This window comes from Alosa alosa, chromosome 8, assembly GCF_017589495.1.
Source record: "Alosa alosa isolate M-15738 ecotype Scorff River chromosome 8, AALO_Geno_1.1, whole genome shotgun sequence".
NCBI classification, from domain to species: domain Eukaryota; kingdom Metazoa; phylum Chordata; class Actinopteri; order Clupeiformes; family Clupeidae; genus Alosa; species Alosa alosa.
Window position 1 is genome coordinate 26341555 of NC_063196.1, and position 18920 is coordinate 26360474.

Below are 18920 nucleotides of genomic sequence, written 5' to 3' on the forward strand. Positions count from 1 at the left end.
ACACGTGATATACACATCATAACTTTTATCTTCAACTTATTTGCCTTTCACAACAAAACTTCTATCAGGCAATTATTTACTAGCTTAAAAATGCCTATAGCGCACACTGTCTCCTACAGGAATCAAACTGGAACTGCAGTGTTTATCCAAAAAAAAAGGTACTGATAGGTCACTGTACTGGGTGCAATTTGTCTTTTCAGGTTTTTGCTCATTTTACATGCTGGTGGCCTAATTAAATGCAACCAAACTATCTACACGTCAGGCCAACTGAGCATTCAGAGCTGTCCCTTTTTTCAGTAACTTGTATTTTCATGTCACACACTTCCAGATCCAAAGATACTTTTTGCTCAAAAACAACGCAGAGAGAACACTCTCTGACGGCGTCACAGCAACACACCTTGAAGTTCTCTCCGAATCACTGTGTCCATCGCCGGGTGCAGTGGCGTGCGCCTATAATCCAAGCGTCTGGGAGGCTGAGGCTGGCGGATCGTTTGAGCTCAGGGGTTCTGGGCTGCATCGGACTATGCCGATCGGGTGTCCGCGCTAAGTTCGGTATCGATATGGTGCTCCTGGGGGAACCCGCGACCACCAGGTCGCCTAAGGAGGGGTGCACCGGCCCAGGTCGGAAACGGAGCAGGTCAAAGCCCCCGTGCCGATCAGTAGTGGGATCGCGCCTGTGAATAGGCGCTGCAGTGCAGCCTGAGCAATACAGCGGGACCCAGTCTTTTAAACTTACTCGTCTTTGTCTGTTACATTACATGTTACATTACACATCACATTTGACTTTGGTCAAGAAGTCCAGTTCCACACTCAGCTCATTGTAGTTTCACACTAGGTTATTATTCTACATGAAAGAGTGAAGTTGGTGTATCTGTACATAAATATGCTTAGTTGAAATGGGGGGGGAAATCATTTTACCATCCGACTTAAGTCTGACAACTAGAGAAATGGCTTGTTAGCTACAATAAGAAACAGAAGGGAAAAATAATTTGCTACAAAGCCTTCACTTTCGGCTTACTACTTTCTCACACCAGTTTTCCTCTATGGTTTGCTTGCTTATTAATTTCATAGTCTTTTTTGTGTTTGTTTCATCAGTTTGCTTATCAGCAGTCTTAATGTTGTCACATTTTATGTTATGGAATATTTTGCAGTCCAGATATTACCAGCAGTCTGTTTTTCATATTTGTTTTTATTTTATTGTGGAATTTTCCACAGTTGAAAGATAAGGCGGGCAGCAAGGCCACATTCTTCCCCCCGTCTGGGTAGAGAATGTTCTCTTTGACTTTTGGAAAACATAAGGTCCTCTAATAATTCTGCTTCCATAGCCACAGGCTTCACCACTCAAGGGCAAATTTCCACTGAATAATGTAGTCATTCACTTTATTATTAAGAGACTCAATCGAGAAATCAGTTCCCACTTGAAACTTGGTAATACATATCTAAACCTTTGTTGAGCGTGTTCATTTTTTTTTTTTTCAGAATTGAAGATTTTCACCCTACCTCAAATGAGAATGGACAGATTAGGAAAAAAATAAACATTGAAGAGCTTTGTGACACAAGACCTAAAAGTGATGCAATTATCTTGTCTCATCTTACAGTTCATCCTGCCACTGTGATGAGCACAATGACATGAGCCAACATTTTACTATTTTGGAATGAGCCCTGATATGTCCAAGAGGCAGTAGTTTCACAAGGAACAGTTCGGTTGCATTCAACAACACATTTCCATCACACGTGCTGATGTTTACCTTGCTTCAGGCTGAATTTGACATGTTCGTCAACTTATTAAAGTGGGAAATGTATTAAAGGCAGTCGGCAAAAAAAAAGTAAGCCATTTTGAAACAACGGTCTAAATTAAAAGTGCAGCACTATACTGGTTTTCCCAAATTCCAGAAGAGTTATTCTTAAAGAGCGCGGGAGCATGTAAGTTTAATTCACATATTTGTAGAAATATTATTCAACGTAAGGTTATCCATGGGAGAAAAATCTATCTGGGGAATGAGAAATAAGTATAGACATACCGAGAATACTATAGAATGCTTTACTGCACAAACATTCATTCGAAAATATGTGCTGAGCTTTACAAAACAAAAATTCTATATTCAAATCATTTTTAAAAATCTCTTTAAACAAAACCATGACATAACAAAGTTCAAGTCAACTAAAACTACTGAACAATCAAATATTGAACCAAACAAATTCAAACATCAGGTCATGCCAACAAGTCTTCTGCAGGTGGGATTCTTCTTAACTGGAGAAAGAAGGGTAGACATAAGAAGTTACTGGTTACTTGTGATCATATCAGTATCTTTTCAGTGCAAGGGCACATTTATTACTATTTTTATCCAAGCTTCAGTAAGTTAGGAGACCTCTGTAGTAAGCACTATGTGCTTATTCTAGTCAATCAAGGCACAAACTCTATTCCCTGGTCAGCATGGGTCTGCCTCTTAAAGATTGTTGATATTTGTGCGGAACAGCTAATCGGCCAGTCTTTTATTCGTTGAAAGTGCCCAGTCTTGCTTGACCCACTGCCTCAGTTAACCCATGGCCTAATTTAGCTTGTGTGATCAGATCTCTCTTGCTTCATAAATCTCATGTAAGTTCAGAGGATTTTGGCCTGCTTGATCAAAGCAAGTCTGAATATTTTTTTTTTTAATGACAGCACAGTGAAAGTTTTATCTGAACTTATGATGAACTGATCTGATTAGAACATGTTAGTTGTAATGTATGTAAGCTGTTGCTGGGACATTTCATATAAGAAATTAAGAAATTCACCTGTGTAACGGAGGCGAACTGAGCTAGCGTGCTAGTTGCCCGTGTAAATCCTCACACCCCTAACCTTAAGAACGCTTCTAACCACCAAGTTGGAAGCCTGGGCTTTTAGCTCAGTGGTTAGAGCGTTCAACTCCCATGCCGGTGTGTGTTGAGGTGGCGGATTCGAGGGCCGTGAGCGGCGGAACGAATTACGACCTCTGTTACATCAGGATGAAGAGTCTTCACTCATTTCAAATCATCAACTTGCCATATACATACACTCTGTATCTGTGTCTGTGGTTACGTACCTGCTCTGAGTCTTCGTCCATTTCAGAGCATGACGCGGGGGCACTGAGGTCGAGGGGTGGTAGAAGCTGCATCCTTGGCGTTTGCACTGGCCAGCAAACCTGCAAGGCTACACGCACACACACACACAATATTCTCAAACTCAAATTCAAATAAGACTTCTCTCATACATTAATAATAAGCAAACTGATTTCAAGTCAAAAGAAACAGAAAGATGTAACGGGGTAAACAGCCATTCTTCATCATGCGCTACCATTACAAATTAAGACATGCACGCACACGCACGCACAAGAAGACTCAAGGCTCAAACCTTAAAATTCTCAGACACATGAAAGGCCACCAGGCACACTCACCTTTGGATGATAAAAGGGGCAGTCCATCTTCTTGCAGTCTGGAAAGAAGCGGCAGATGGTGGGGGGCTGTGCTGCAGCTACTGCGGCCACTGCAAAACAACCCAGGAGTTCACTTTACACTATTACACATTACATTATTAGTGACTGCACATGATGTTATCCAGAGCCACTTAAAGTGAACTAACTACATGGGCACTGGGCAGTCCCCTTCTGGAGCAACTTGGTGTTGGGTGCCTTAGGGACACAATGGTTGTAGAATTGACAATCCTGGGATATCCTACAGTACTTGTAAGCCAGATCCCCAACCACTAGACCACCAACCACCCATTAACCAACCCAATGTCATTCTGTGACATGCACGTCAGATATCTTTCTAGCAGCTCTCTTACGAAAGGATTCTGAAGACGGAAACAGCAGAAAGGATGGGTGAGGGGGTGGGGGTGTGAAGGGGAGTGTGTGTGTGTTGGGGGGGGGGCTCACCTGGTCGAGGCAGGTTGGGTGCTCCTCTGCGGCTAACGTGCGTGAATGGGCAGTCAGGTTTCTTACACTTGGCATCAAATTTACAGTTGGGGTGGACGAACAGGCACTTGTCACCAAACTTGCAATTGGGGAAGGTTCTGAAAGGGGGGGGACATAAGAACAAACAAACAAACAAACAAACAAACAAACATTTGTGTCAGCACATAATCATGAGAGGTCATGATGCTTTTAATAACTGTACGTACACACCACCGGGGACTTGAGCTGCAAAAGATACAGGAAGTCATTCATTTTCAATGGAAGCCGGTTTCTCTCAGCTGCAAGAAGCGGCAAATCCGTCGGCGTCGCGTTTTGGGCTTGTTGAGCGACCAGAGCGTCTAGCATAAAGTTGAAAGTTGGTCAGCGGCAAACGACCAGCAACATAGAATGCTGCCACGTCAGAGCGGCCAAAGCGTCAAAAGCTTCCCCGTACTCTTTGATAAGCGTCCTTGACATGGCGGCCAGAGCTTCTTTTGCAGCTCAATTCGGCGGTGGCGTGTACGTCCAGTAACGAATGAACAGGAACGCAAAATACAGATAAGAATTACTTTTACAAGGTTACATGCGTCCCAGTGTGATTTAATCATTACGCTTGAATTAAAAACATTCCATTACGAAATACTCTTTTGAAAATAAACATTCCTTAACACTTACTTGCACTGGGTGGTGGGATGGTGGTACACACAATCATCCCCACTTTTACAGACTGGCCAAAACTTGCAGCGTTCCAGAACTTTCTGTCGCTTCACAGGGACGGGCTCTTGATCCATCATGTCACTGTCCTCTGCATCCATATCCTCCTCTAATGTAAAACCATCTATTAGGCATCCATATCCTCTTCTAATGTAAACATCTATTAGGCATCCAGATACTCTTCTAATGTAAACATCTATTAGGCATCCAACACGATAAAGGCCACCTACATAAGTCACAATGTGGCACTGTGTTTAACTTAAAAAAAACTGGGAATGAATGACAGCCAGACCCAGCTCTTCACTAGTCTGCATTGTGCTGCTTTGTGTAATTTCATTTTAGATTGAAAGGTGTGGAGCTGAAGTTAAATCCACTACTCCTACCATCTTGTGGACCGAGAGATCTAGTCTGGCCACTCAACAGCCAGCTCTCGTCGACACCACCTGTTCACGCTACCTGGACTTCTTCCGCAGACTAGATCCACTAGATCGTGCACTGGCAGACGTAGTTGTGTAACCTGTGCCCAGATGTTACTGTTTTTAACTCCACTCCAAAACCAAGAGCTTTGACAAAAGATGTCAGCACAGCTAGCCTAAGTAGTTATGTTCATAGCACAGTATAGAGATTGGTGCTCAAGGATGGCAAATAAAAACTGAAGGGACGACACACACACACACACATCCTCAACACCATTTTGTTGGGTGTAGAATCAAATCAGTAGTAAGAGAAAAAAAATAATAACGACTCCAACGCCAAGAATAGTGTGGGATAACATGCATTCATGCACTGCTTTTCCTCAGGGATACCCACCGTCTGAGAAGCTGACGACCTTCTGCAGTCGCTGGTGGGCACCGAGTCGCTCTCGGATCTTCAGTCCCAGGCCAGGTGGGTCTGCGGCGGCCCTGTCCACTCTGGGCACGTCGCTGTCGTCCACATCCATGTCCTGGTCGCCGCGGCTGGCCAGCGGGCTAGGTACCCCGTCCAGTGTCACGATGAACTTAGGACTCGCAGGGGCCGCCTCAGGTCGCTCCCTATGAGAACGGGTGGAGAAAACGACAATGTTCCAACAGATAACACAGCAATGCAGATGTGAAAACAAACAGGCCAACCAATCATATCCTTTCGTAAAATGTTTGCATGATCTTTTTTTTTTTTTTTTTTTTTTTTAGCAGAAAAAGGTGTGGAAGAAGGACAGGAGGTAACCACACACACACACACACACACTAAGAGACCAGTGGCGACTGGTGACCAAATTTTGAATAAAAACAATGTGTATGGAAAGGTATATGATGGTGAACTAGAGTAGTGGCAGGAGAGCTGTGGTTTACTGCACCTGGGCTGGACCATACGGAGTGGGGTGAGTGGGGTGGTGGGGGCGGCGGTGGGGGTGGGGGCTGTAGTGGACGGGACCTCCTGCAGCTGAACAGAGGTGCCCAACCGGCTCCTGACTGAGGGCGTCTCCTCCAGCTCCGGTCGCTTCACAATGAAGGAGCGCGTGTCAAAGGCCTTCAGCCTGTTCATGTCACACAGCTGGGCCTCTGAGCAGGGCAGAGGAAGACACTGCCTTCAGACTAACACATATTTACACAGCTGGGCCTCTGAGCAGAGCAGAGGGAGACACTGCATTCAGACAAACACTTTTTATCTTTTTTTCACTTTTTATCAGCACTACTGCCTCCAATATGTGCGTTCCAAAACTACTTACAATACTCATAGCACTTAAATTGAACTCAAGGTTCAATTCAGACTTCAGGGACATACTAACACTATTTTCTGCTCATTAAAACGTAAAAGTTTCTGATTTGAGAAAAAGAAAAGAAAAGCAGCATCAAGATACTGACTAAGGGAGAAATGTGGTGCAGATGGCTGCTGCATCACATTTTGGTCAAAGTGCCCACGGGAACCTCGGGGGCAACCCCGACCCAAGGACATTTCTATCTCCCACTCATTACCTGTCCCTGGAAGAATTTATATCTATGCCGCTTGGCATCGACATTCAACAGCAGTTAGCGCAAAGACGATACCCCCAATTAGTCATAAACTGACTAAAAGGGTCACGATCCTACCCGATCAAGAACTTCACATAACGCAATGTCAAACTTTCAAACTTTCATAGGCAATGTCAGAGACTTCATTCTTATTATAAGTCATTGTAGCATCAGAATAAGTGTTACGTGTTTTAAGTAAAAGAATTGCATTGTGTTCCTTTAACCCTTAAAAGGTGTAGTGTCACACAGGTGTGATGGAAATGTTGGAAAATTAACGTTCTAAAGAATATCTGGGTTCATTGAATTCAAGATAGAATTTTAGAACCTTCAATTGTTGCAGAATGGAAATCTTATGTCAGAATGTTCAAAAACCCACACCTTTAAGGATGATGACCGTACCGTTGTCTGGCTGCTGGGGCGGTTCCTCGTCCTCCGGCACCTCCTCCACCTGGAGCCGTGAGGACAGTGACCTGGACTGACCTGAGAGAACAGACGCTGCAGAAGCAGCTATGGAAATAATAAAGAACAGAAACACACTGCGGTCAGGGTGGGAAATACACATGACCATCTTCAAAGAGAAATATATACAAGATATATAACTCGGACTGTTTTTGTTGCGTGTGCGTGTTTCTTCCCCCAATTCGTGAAATTTAGATAACTAAGATTGTGTTTTGTTGTGTGTGTGTGTGTGTGTGTGTGTGTGTGTGTGTGTGCGTTCAAGTGTAAACTAGTTGTAGGTAACACAGTTTGGCACTAACCGAGTTGTGCCTCTGGTGTGATGAGCCCCTGCAGCTGCTCCTGGACGAAGCGGATGGCGCTCTTCATCTCCTCGCTGCTGGGACGGGTGCGTGGGGCTACTGGGACCGTCTGCCTCCGTGGACCTGGGGGGGGTCAACACTCCAGTCAACAGCTCATATTGTCATGATGCTGACAGGTCTGTTTTTACAGACGAATGAAATGTTCCAACAATTCAATTGTGAATAACACAAAACACTACGGGCATTTTTACCTGTTGTGCGGCTTGTTGTGTAACTGGTCGTCTTGGTAATAGACTGCTGTGCGTCTGAGATCGCCTTCAAGATCAAGTTTTTGTTGGCCTGCTTGGCGGGTGGAAGAGAGGGCCTATGCCAGCAACATACATACATATATATATCAAATATTTTATACACATGGGCTTGTACTTTAACCTGACTCTCGCCAGATGAATTTCATTCCGCCTAGCTCCACTCATCCATCTGGGATCGCTCCATTGGAGAGGTGTTTCAGAAGGCTGGGCCTCATCAAAAATCCTTGCATATGATTGGATAAGCCACTAATCCGTCATCTTTATTGACGTGCTACTTCAATCACTCACATCGAAGCCAACCCGTGAAGCTGATGAGAGCCGCCATTGTTCTCTGAATCAAAACAGTCTCAGTCGCTTCTACGCTACGTCACATCTATGAAACTCCCACCCTGCGTCCTGATTGGCTCTACCATAAAATCTGGTGCCGAAATCACTCTCAACGGAAGCGATCCCATATGGATATATGGATATCATATGTGAGCGGAGCTAGGCGGAACGAAATTCATCTGGCGAGAGCTTTACATAAGTAACCACAATATAATACATATGCCATAGATCATGTCACACACACACACACACACACACACACACACACACACACACACACACACACGTGTTTACACAGACGCCCTGGAATGAGACAGGACAGCATACTTGCGCTCTGGTTTGGATGGAAGGGATACTCTGCTGGAGACGCCACTCCTCGAGCCGTACTCTTCCTCATCATCGTCGTCGTCGTCGTCCACATCATCGCTGTCCTGGCCCTCATTGGCTCCTCTGTGAACACGAACCACAGAACTGGCCACAGGGGCCTTCCTCTTCCGGTGCATCTCATCCTTGATGAGAGACGAAGAGACACAGAGAGTGAGAGAGACAGAGAGGGGGGCAGAGAGGGAGGGAGAGAGAGGAAAAAAGACATATGATTGAAGTTAGAAGATGACTTGGATAAATTCTAATGATGTGGCTATTGTGGTTGTAGCACAATAACAGATACTTCAGAAGAGCTTGTGCGTCTCTACCCTGCTGCCGCTGCTCCTGGAACTGCGGCCGTAGGCTGAGCTTAGGCGCTCCTCCGATGGCCTGTAGCTCTCCGCCATGCGGCCCGAGCTCCGCGACGAGGCCCCCGGTGGCACCCGTGACCTGTGGAGTTCGGCCGCGGAGCGTCCTGAGGTGACACGCGGGGGCCGGCCGGAAGTGACGCTCGTCTCGGCGTGGACTTCGGCGATGAGGTCATCGTCCAGGTCGGGTTTGATGTCTATGATGGCTTCAACAGAATGGGGTTCCATCAGGGGCTTGACTGCGGAGGTCAGTCTGGAAGCATTCTTGTCTGAAGACCCTCGCCTGAGGATGAATAGACAGATAGATAGATAGATAGATAGATAGATAGATAGATAACTATTGATCCTTGAGGGGACATTGTAGTGTTGCAGTAACAATAAGAGTGATAGCAAACAAGGGCTTAGAAAACAGCTGAGTTTGTGTGGTCAATGGTGATCGATCAATTGGTGATCGATTTCAGTCATGGCTTGTGCACTACACCTGCTGTGGTTGTCGTATGCAGAGCTGGAGACGCGAGCTTCTGTCCTATCGGAGCGCGAGCTGGAGACAGCCAGGGCTCTGGTGTCCTCGCCCCTCCTCTCACCATCCCGGCTTTTGGAGATCGGGGCACTTGTGTCTGAGTCAAGCTGTGGCCTGATTGATGTCGGTTCTAAAAACACACAAGGGTGTGACAGTGTGAGGAAAACGAAAATGGCCAAAGCGAAGTCTTCAAATGTTTAATGCAATGTGGTCACAGGAATTAATATTCATATTTCAGACAATCCATTAGTCCTAACATTTTTGTACAACCCAGAAGAGGCTCAAAACAAAACTTACCAACAGCAACTGATCTAAGTTTTTCCAAGACACCATGTAACCTGTAAAAAAATGAATTAACATTAAAACATCGTAGGTATATCGTCAAATGTCACATTCCTTTCTGCCAATTGCTGTGCAGACATACCATACTGTGAACTTGATTGTGTTGTTTCCAAGAAAAAGAGACAGATCATCTGCCATTTGCTGTGCATTTTTCTTGTTGGCCACCATAACCATTATGTAGTCAGGAAGTTCTTCATCTAGAAAGGAATTTACGGGTCATAAAGTTGGTCATAGTGCAACCTCTGCAGCCGAACACTTCACAAAGGTACATCATTCAGTTTTTGGAGAACCAATTTGCCTGCACAATGCATGACCTGCCCCTGAACTGAACCCATCAGTACCTCCCCTTGGTTAGTGCAGCGGTTCATCCGATCCATAATCTAATGTTTATTCCAAGCACACATTTCTGGGTGCATGCAGCTAGGTGTGGTGGGCTCAGCCTTGAGAACCAACCACAACTCTAAATGAATAATGAACGTTCTACTTACCAACATAAGCGCCAAGCTCCTGCAGTTTTCCTTTGATAGCAGCCTAAAAGGAAAACCATATGTTTAGATCGCGGCAGTAATGTCAAGTATCTGAAAATTGCACGAGCTGTTGGTTAGCTGATCTTGGAAAAAACGCTCTCCTTAGCCCTCGCAACTTGCTTTATTTAGTAGTCCCTTTTCACGCTTTAGAATGGTAGGAACTCTGTCTATCAAATTACCAAAATGCTCGAGAGCAGTAACGTTAGTAGTGGTGACCATGTCTCAAGGCCCAAGAAATGCAGTGATTTTCGAATGCCTTAGACTATTAGATTATGGTATATCTAACTTGCATACTAGCATTTCAATAACTATGGTGGCAGTAACGTTAGAGCCAAGTTCACTTTGTAGCAATGCAAACTAAAATAACTAACCAAAAGTAGACAGCTTCGTGGTGAAAGTGCACATTTGATTAACGTTTCGTTAACGTTAGCTACTTGAAACCGAGACAACGTTAACGTTATTTCAAAGTATTCTGCTAAACATTAACTGTCATTTGCAACCTGAATGCATGGCTCTAAGAGACTGCCTACATACTTTTCAAGCAGCTATTAGATAATGAGCATTAACAAGTAGGTATAACGTTAAATGTCTACCAAAATAATTAACTTAGCTTACAGTTAATTGTTAGCCTTAAAGCTATTCTGACGTTATGCTCCTTGCTAAACGCAGCTAGCTTCTTAGCAAAGTTAACATTGGCCAAGACGGGCCAACCAACGTTAGCCAGCTAACGTGAACTAGTGCTAGCTAGCTGGGACAGGTTGAGTAGGTGGTCTTGACATTCTTATTTACCCGTATTTTCTTGCTGATTTCTGTCCCAATCTCCATGTCTGCTGTGGTATATTCCAACACAAAAGATGATCAGTCTGCAAGAGAGTGCTGAGGAGATATGTATGGATGATATGAAACAACTAAGTACACCACACGACTAGCAGCATTACAATCACTGTACCCTTCCTTAACAGTGGAAACTGGTATAGTGCATTGTGGGAATTATAATCTAGTTCTTCTATCAGAGAACGTATATGATTCTATCAGCTATCCGAAAAGCTATGTGAAAATCCTATGGTGAAAACTCCTTATTGTATGACTTCTAAGAAAGTGTGTGCATTCTCTGAGAGGTAAAAGTCATTCATGTTTCATTTATGTTGCTTTGTAAACTAAAATCACTTTTTGCATATAGCGCCTCTAGTGGCTGGTAGACTTGTGACGTCATGACCATTAGGTTCAAGAAAACCAAAAATTGCTGTAGAGATCGCCGGGTGCAGTGGCGTGCGCCTGTAATCCAAGCTACTGGGAGGCTGAGGCTGGCGGATCGTTTGAGCTCAGGAGTTCTGAGCTGTTGCGGACTATGCCGATCGGGTGTCCGCACTAAGTTCGGTATCGATATGGTGCTCCTGGGGGAGCCCGGGACCACCAGGTCGTCTAAGGAGGGGTGCACCGGCCCAGGTCGGAAACGGAGCAGGTCAAAGCCCCCGTGCCGATCAGTAGTGGGATCGCGCCTGTGAATAGACGCTGCAGTGCAGCCTGAGTAATATAGCGGGACCCAGTCTTTTTCTGTCAAAATTTGTTTGACGTGTGGAAATGGTTAACTAAACATTTTTGCTTGATTATCAAATCGTTAAAATTGGCAATCCATGTAGACCTGTAATCATGAAACATAAACAATATTTTAATATAAAAAAAAACCTCAAAGGTTCACGCATTTTGAGTGTTTTTAGGTCCAAATGATAGCAAAAACACATCACATTTTGACGTTAAAACTATTAGTTCGTGCTTGTGTTGAGCACCTCCCTCTGGGTGCTACGTGTAATTTCAGGTGTAATTGCGTTGCAATTGGATAAATGACAAGTTGAGGGCGCTGTTTCGACAAATTATTGCCCACCTACAGGCACATCGTTCATTTCAAACACGTTTCAAAGTCCTTGCAAATAATTTATTAGCACTTTAGCAATTTTAATTAACTTCATGTACAAATGTATTTGAAAACCTTTTATATAAAACATTTTAAAAGGTGTATTTTATTGCCATCGCTACATGAAATGTACAGACTGCCTTGGAGTTAACTCACATTCAACACAATGTCAGTTTTAAAGATTACTTTAACAGAGAATCAATCAAACAAAACAAAAAACAGTGTACAAGATGCTCAGTATACTTTGCTGAGGTTTAAGTGACAGCAATTCTCTATAATTTTAGGACAATTTAAAAACTGTATAGTAAGAATAAGTGCATCAGTGAGTGCTGTTTTTAAACAGCTGACTTGTTGTAAGTGGTGCTATGAGAGGAGATGTTCTCTAAAGAGCTGGGTCTTCAGGAGTTTTTTGAAAATGGAGAGGGGTGTCCCTGCCCTTGTAGCAACTGGCAGTGTGTTCCTTATATGTAGTTAGTTCCATACTAATTTCAGTTCAATTTCAAGTGTTAGTATACTTATGGTACCACTACACAGTAACTCATATCATCCCCCATGTGCTTCACCTCACTGTGTGTTCACTGTGTGCTGAGTGTTTTTCACTAATTCAAGGATTAATGCAGAGACCAAATTCCCTCACAGGATCAAAATAGTATACTTATACTTACACACCACCCCCCACCCACCCCACACACACACACAAGGATATTCCAAAGGCACCTGAAGAGGCAGGCCGTGTTCTGTCTAGTACTTTCACAAAAGCTCCCAAACACAGCAATCTTTGACCCGGCTAACATCTATCCGCCACAATCTCAATAAACACAACACAAACACAAACAGATGCAGTTAGGTATATTGTCTTTTTATTTACAGGTCTTACAACTCATGGTCTTCAGGGTGGTAAAGCTCACTCACTAAACGGTATATGTATGAGGGAGCATTTCCACCAATGTTGGAGATGAAGAGTGTGATGAGCTCTGGAGGAACGTAGTCAAACACGGGGCAGTGTACGTTCACCTTGGAGAGGATTTCACCTGGAAATGAAAACCAACATGTGTCTCTCTAATACCCTGTCACACGTGAATCTGATGCCATGGCACAACCAACAACTACCAGTTCAGTTGCAATGTACAAAAAATCCCAGAATTCCAGTTTGGAATATTTACAGTCTGTCCCATTGACTAACAGTTTTGTTACCTTCAGAGAAGGGAAGAACTTCATGTGGGGACACAAACTTGTGGAAAGTGTCCTCTTCATTAGGGAACTGAAAAGGGAGACAGTGATAAAAGCAAAACAGAAAAGAATAAACCGCTTTTACCACTGGCCTTGGCATGGACAGCGAAGCAATGGCAATATTACAGTATAGCTCATCTAAACAAGAAACACAAAACATTTAAATCAAAATAGTCGAGGAAAAAGAAGAACACAAGAATAGATTTAGCACATTCATAGGTTCAAAAGGAAGCGTCAAGCAGTGGAACCTTTCAAAAGAAAGAACAATGTGGATGAGGAATAATAACATGTCAATTTCACATTCCACCTTCCTATTTGTGTTTTTTATACAGGAAGCATGTTATGTAGTTTACCTGTGGCGACAGCTTGAACATCGGAGCACACACAATAAGTGGAGTCGAGTGGTGCTTGGCAGCCAGTGCCAGTGTGTGTGTCCCGTTGACAGCTCGCAGTCCTCCATTTGCCAGCACAGTCTGTGTACCAATGATGACCTAGGCAGTAGACACAAATAATCCACTGAGCAGGGAATACTTAAATATTTTAAAAGCTGCCAGTTTAGCAGCAATATATAAACAATCACTATTACTGACTGGAGAAAATGTATAAATGCAAAAATTCAGTAGAATCCAATGAAGCAGGGTGTATATTTTAAGATCACGTGTCTAATACCATTAATTTATCTATTCATTAACCATTAGGTGTCAATGACGCACAATGTGCATGTAAATTCACACCTTATTAACCCGGGACATCACAGCAAATATGGCAGCATCAGCAATGACAGTTGTCTCAATGTCAGCTTCCGATAGGCTGGTAGCCATCTCATGACCCTGGAATGAATAAGGAAAAAGTCTCATTTGCTGACAGCAAACTAATCAGAAGAGTATATACAAAAGAACAAACAGCAGAGACATACCTGACAGAAAGGAGCACACTCTGCCACAATGACATGGAATTTACGCTTTCTCGCCGCGTCTTTTAAGAAGGCCTCTACTGTTCGAGAGCGTCCAATTGTCATGATGACCTCATTAGAATGGATGTGCTCCAAAGCTTGCATGGCAATGTTGTCTGTGGTTCCCTCTGTAAACAATCAGAAGACAAGTTTGGCTTTCCATCACTCAAGAATGGATGGATTGTTTAGAAGTTCAAGCGAAAGTTGGAGGACTAGCTTCAGGCAACATATTTAGGATTTACCCAATTCAGTGAGGAGCTCGTTTATTGCTTCTATCACGTTAGCTTTAAGTGACGGGAAGTGTTGCCTGAAGTTATCATCGCTCAGTCCCCCAGATGTCAGAAGTTTGTGAAGAGAATCCTGCTGATCAGTTTCTTCACTACTCCCTGTAGACCTGAAGGCATTAAAACAATATCTTTAACATTTTCTTTTCCAATAATGTTTAATGCACTAGGGTGAAATCATCCTTGACCTTGACCCACCTGGCATACTCTTCTCTGATAATCTTCAACACTCTGCGTACCATGTTGCCTACTGTGGTCTCAGATGGCTGAGCAGCTGTCATCCGTCTCCCCTCCTTGCGTATGATCTCCATCAGATCCCCTGCAATTCATTTAACCACATCATGGTGAATTAATAATCTAGTCATGTTAAGTCATGATTGCTGTTATCATTTGCACTGCCATCTGTGTGCATTTCCTCTGATCAGTTGCCACTTCATAAATGAAAACTTTTCGCTGTGTTATTTAAAGTCAATCTGATCTCGTGGTACCAGCCACAGATCGCTGTTAACATTTTTACTGACCAGCGCTGCTCCATCGTGCTTGCGCTGTGATCCTCCGTAACAGGGCTGTGGTTTCTCGGGCTGTCTCTCCAGCACCACGGAGTGGTCCTGCCCCACTTCCTCCACGTTTCAGTTCAGCAAGGAAGGCCTCTATGCGTTCCGAGAGGTCTGTTCCTTTATCGGCACCAGGCATAGTTACTTGAGTCAATAAATGCCAAAACTACTTGTTTGTGTAGGCCAGTCGCTCAAAAACACACTGGGTACAGCCACAGCGTTGACAGCAACATTACCCAGGAAATACTCTCAACACATCCGGGTCAATTGAAAGTGTGAGAAAAGAAATGCCACTAGAGGGCGCTGTATGTCAACATGCCAGTACTTCCTGAATATACTCATCGTGTTTTTTTTGTTCGTCGCAGCGCTATTGCGTGTATTTATACAAATAGCCTGTGTCAGATTTGCGGTGATTTGAAGAAACTCCTAAAAATAACGATGGCATCGAACTGATTGTTTAGTTGAAGCAGGATAGTGGTAATTTACCGCCATATTGGTAGGACCCATGTCGGACAGTCAGGCTCAGAAGAAAGTTCGGAGGCCTCGGGCTACAAAGGCTGAAAAGGGCACCCAGTGTTGTGCATATGGTTGCAAGAAGCGTAAGAAAAGCAGACTTAATGGTAGAAGTGATAGCGAAGGCAGCGAAGACGAAGAGTCGGCCTTAAAGAGATGCCACCCTAGAACATTTCATTCGTGAGTATGCTCTAATACCCTGCAAGCAATAATTGATTGAACGTTATTTTTGTCACAAACCTCAACCTTCATTAAAGTAAATGAATGTAGTGGTAAATCGCCTACGTTCAAGACAATTTGATATGCGCCCTATGCAATTATAATTAGATTGCCTGGCCTACTTGGAATTAATGGGCTGACCATCATAATTAGTGTGAATGTGAAGATTTCAGGTGCTCATTCAGACATTGAGAATATATGCATTGTATAACTGTTGTCTAAGAAAAATTATGTTTTCCATTTTTATTTGGTCTTCACAATATTTAGGCCAACATTATAGGCCCTCTCATTACAAAACACACCCATTGACTGCCCCTGTAAGTAGGCTTACATGTCAGATGTTTTTTCAAGACCAAACAAAAAAAGAAAAGAAAGAAACTATTTGTCATTTGTATTTGACATATATATATATATATATATATATATATATATATATATATATATATATATATATATATCCTTGATAATATAGGCAGCAATCATGATTGGGTCACACATCTTTGTCATTTTACAGTATCCCAAGTGATCCAGAGAGAAGAAGAGCCTGGCTTGTTGGTCTCCATCGAGAGAAATGGACACCTAGTTCACATTCGCGTGTCTGCTCTGACCATTTTAAAGAGAGTGACATGGATAGAACTGGCCAGACTGTCCGGCTTCGTTCTGAAGCCTTTCCAACTCGATTTAAAAGCCTCCCAAAACATTTGAGGATGACTGTGAGTTCTCAACTTCTCAACCAAACAGCTGAATAAATGAAAAGTTCCATATTGTGTAACTAAATTACATGTTTTACATGTCTATTACGTCATATTTTCCATTTATCTACTATTTGTGAGTTTTGGCAAACAGTTGAATTTCTTTTTCTTGGATGTGCCGTGATCCAATAAGCAACAGCTGGACTGCCTTACTGACTGATGAAGTGGTCGGTTAAAGTTAATGTTTATGTAAGGTCACTGCACTATAGCACTATAGTCTCATTATTAGATTTGTTTTAAAATTTGAAACCCCATAGAAAATCATGCAGTCCTCTAAGTATTCAAATTCAATTATTCTAAAAAATACTAATATGAAATTATACATAGTGATACAGAATTATTCAAAATTCTACTAATTAACCATGATTTCATTTTTATGTAGTATCATGTAGTTCTGTAGTTTTTGTTTGAATCACCGATTCAATATTTTGCTTGTTAAAAACATGATATTTTTATGCTCTGTAGTTGGTTATCTGCAAATGTATTTAATTATTCATCCATAATATCAGAAATTGTGTTATTAAATTACATGTTTTTGAATGAGTTTTAAGTGCTTTTGAATGTTATTAATGGGCAATTCCATGGAAAATTACGTTTTTTGTAACATCCATAACGGCAATAAAATGTGATGGTATAGTATGATGTGAATGATTACATGAAATTTGAGCATTTGCTATTTTTGGCTGAAGAATGTACATGAGAAAAAATGCACAAAAAATGAATGTTGTCATTCACATCAAATGGCAAGGCATTTCATTGGTGTTATGGATGTGACAAAAAGTCCATTTTCCGTGGAATTGCCCTAATGTCTTTATTTTACCATTTAGGCACCACCACCAAGGAAACCACCATTAGACCGTTCAAAAGTCATTGCAAGCAAGGCTGTTCAAGAACGTATACAACTTGAAAATACAGTTCCAGAATGCAATCGAGTGTCACCTACAAGAAGGGTACAACTGAGTGACCATCAGTATTACAATCCTGAATGTAATCCTACAAGAAATGTACAACTGGGTGATCATGAGTACCACATCAAGGATTCACCAAAACGATTAACTGGAAAACTTAACTCATCCAATGAAAAAATTGCAATTTTACGAAAGAAACTGAAACATGCTCAGCAGAAATCCAGACGTTTGCAAATGAAAGTCAAGTCACTGAAGGATATTGTAAAACATCTGCGCAAAACACAGAAGCAGCTGGAGTTGGGAACTTCACATGAAAATGTGTCTTCTGAAAACAGTTCAAAAAGTAATATGAAAAATACGTGACCGTGCTAACACAGAAACGGTTTGATCAGAACAGGAAAGGACTATCAAAATCCCAGTCCTTAAATGTCAGTCAGATAACTGGCTGTGCCATGGTCACAGAAAATACTTGCTGGAAAGTATCTTAAAAAGGTACTAGGACATCGTTATACTCTGATGGAAGTTTGACCAGCATTCTGTCAACACCCCGGACCATGACAAAACCAATACAAATAAACAGCAAGATAAACATGTTGGAGGTGTTAGACATTGTGAAATTCTGATTTATCTGGATGTCCCTTGTCCCTTATTTTGAAACTCTAGTAGTCCTGCGATTTTTGAAACTAATAGTCCTGCGTCCAACTTCAAGTTCTGTGTCTAATCGCTCTCCATTTATTGATTATTGATTGTCAGCACCTTGCTCAGTGATAAATCCAAAAGGTGAAATTGTTTTTTCAGGAGATGGTTTGAGATATTTGAGTTCAGGACTCCATATTTCTCTTTTGATAAACCTCTCTATTGTAACCAACTAAGTGTGAAATCTGCACTACAGCATAATTATCATAATTAAGATTGTCACTTAAAAGGTTAATCAACAGCTGTGGAAGTCTTGCTCGAATACTTTACATATTGTCTGACTCAAAATTCCGAAGTAGCCCTCTGTATCAAGACAGTATTTGGTGACCTAAATGGTAGTGTGTGTATAAATTGTGAGAATACACATTGGCTTATTAGGGAATTAAAGACTGCTTTAACCGAATGGTGGCATGGTTCCTCGTAATATGTTGAGTTTTCACTGGTTGGCAGATGGCAGGGCTGTTTAACTGTTAACTACTGTAATTCCAGTCAAGGAGCAATACACCAAAGATAATGGTAATAAAGGGTCGCATGACAACTTTTAGCAGACTTGCAATTAAGTGTTTCAATAACAGATAAAAATCATAATGATCACATTTTAAGAGCATTGGAATTGTGGTTTGTCTTTGTATTTGAGGTAACATGTGGAACATTGGTGTCCTATTGTTTTGAGAGATGGGGTCTTTTTTTAAGCAAACATGTTTGCACAGGTAGGCAAAAAAAAAACAACCTCCTACTATAAAAAAAAAGAATTTTCACTTCTAAATGAGACTG

General features: G+C 42.3%; 2 protein-coding genes and 1 long non-coding RNA gene across 5 annotated transcripts; 1 reads left to right on the top strand and 2 right to left on the bottom strand.

Moving 5' to 3' along the window:
• Window positions 1–2027: 2027 nt before the first annotated feature.
• On the bottom strand, window positions 2028–11260 carry zc3h14 (zinc finger CCCH-type containing 14). 2 transcript variants are annotated; one of them, XM_048251093.1, is made up of 17 exons: window positions 10916–11260; window positions 10088–10130; window positions 9682–9796; window positions 9555–9595; window positions 9219–9387; window positions 8699–9020; window positions 8334–8515; window positions 7623–7735; window positions 7372–7494; window positions 7013–7120; window positions 5959–6163; window positions 5436–5656; window positions 4587–4734; window positions 3894–4030; window positions 3414–3502; window positions 3063–3169; window positions 2028–2251 (listed from the first exon to the last, which is right to left on the bottom strand). In XM_048251093.1, exons 1-17 carry the CDS (start codon window positions 10949–10951, stop codon window positions 2248–2250), a joined length of 2163 nt encoding a protein of 720 aa, XP_048107050.1. In that variant the 5' UTR covers window positions 10952–11260; the 3' UTR covers window positions 2028–2247. The 2 variants fall into 2 exon arrangements, with proteins under 2 accessions (XP_048107050.1, XP_048107049.1); XM_048251092.1 differs by having other exon boundaries at window positions 6992–7120.
• Window positions 11261–12876: 1616 nt separating this feature from the next.
• eif2b2 (eukaryotic translation initiation factor 2B, subunit 2 beta) lies at window positions 12877–15297 on the bottom strand. Its single transcript, XM_048251362.1, has 8 exons — window positions 15026–15297; window positions 14703–14823; window positions 14463–14614; window positions 14185–14348; window positions 14003–14098; window positions 13622–13759; window positions 13233–13299; window positions 12877–13069 (listed from the first exon to the last, which is right to left on the bottom strand). The coding sequence occupies exons 1-8, from the start codon at window positions 15195–15197 to the stop codon at window positions 12912–12914; spliced, it is 1068 nt and encodes a 355-aa protein (XP_048107319.1). The 5' UTR covers window positions 15198–15297; the 3' UTR covers window positions 12877–12911.
• An 85-nt stretch (window positions 15298–15382) lies between these two features.
• On the top strand, window positions 15383–18693 carry LOC125299875. 2 transcript variants are annotated; one of them, XR_007194463.1, is made up of 3 exons: window positions 15383–15751; window positions 16305–16503; window positions 17370–18693. It is a non-coding gene; the product is annotated as an uncharacterized LOC125299875 (long non-coding RNA). The 2 variants fall into 2 exon arrangements; XR_007194464.1 differs by having other exon boundaries at window positions 15390–15751; window positions 16305–16731.
• Window positions 18694–18920: the final 227 nt, after the last annotated feature.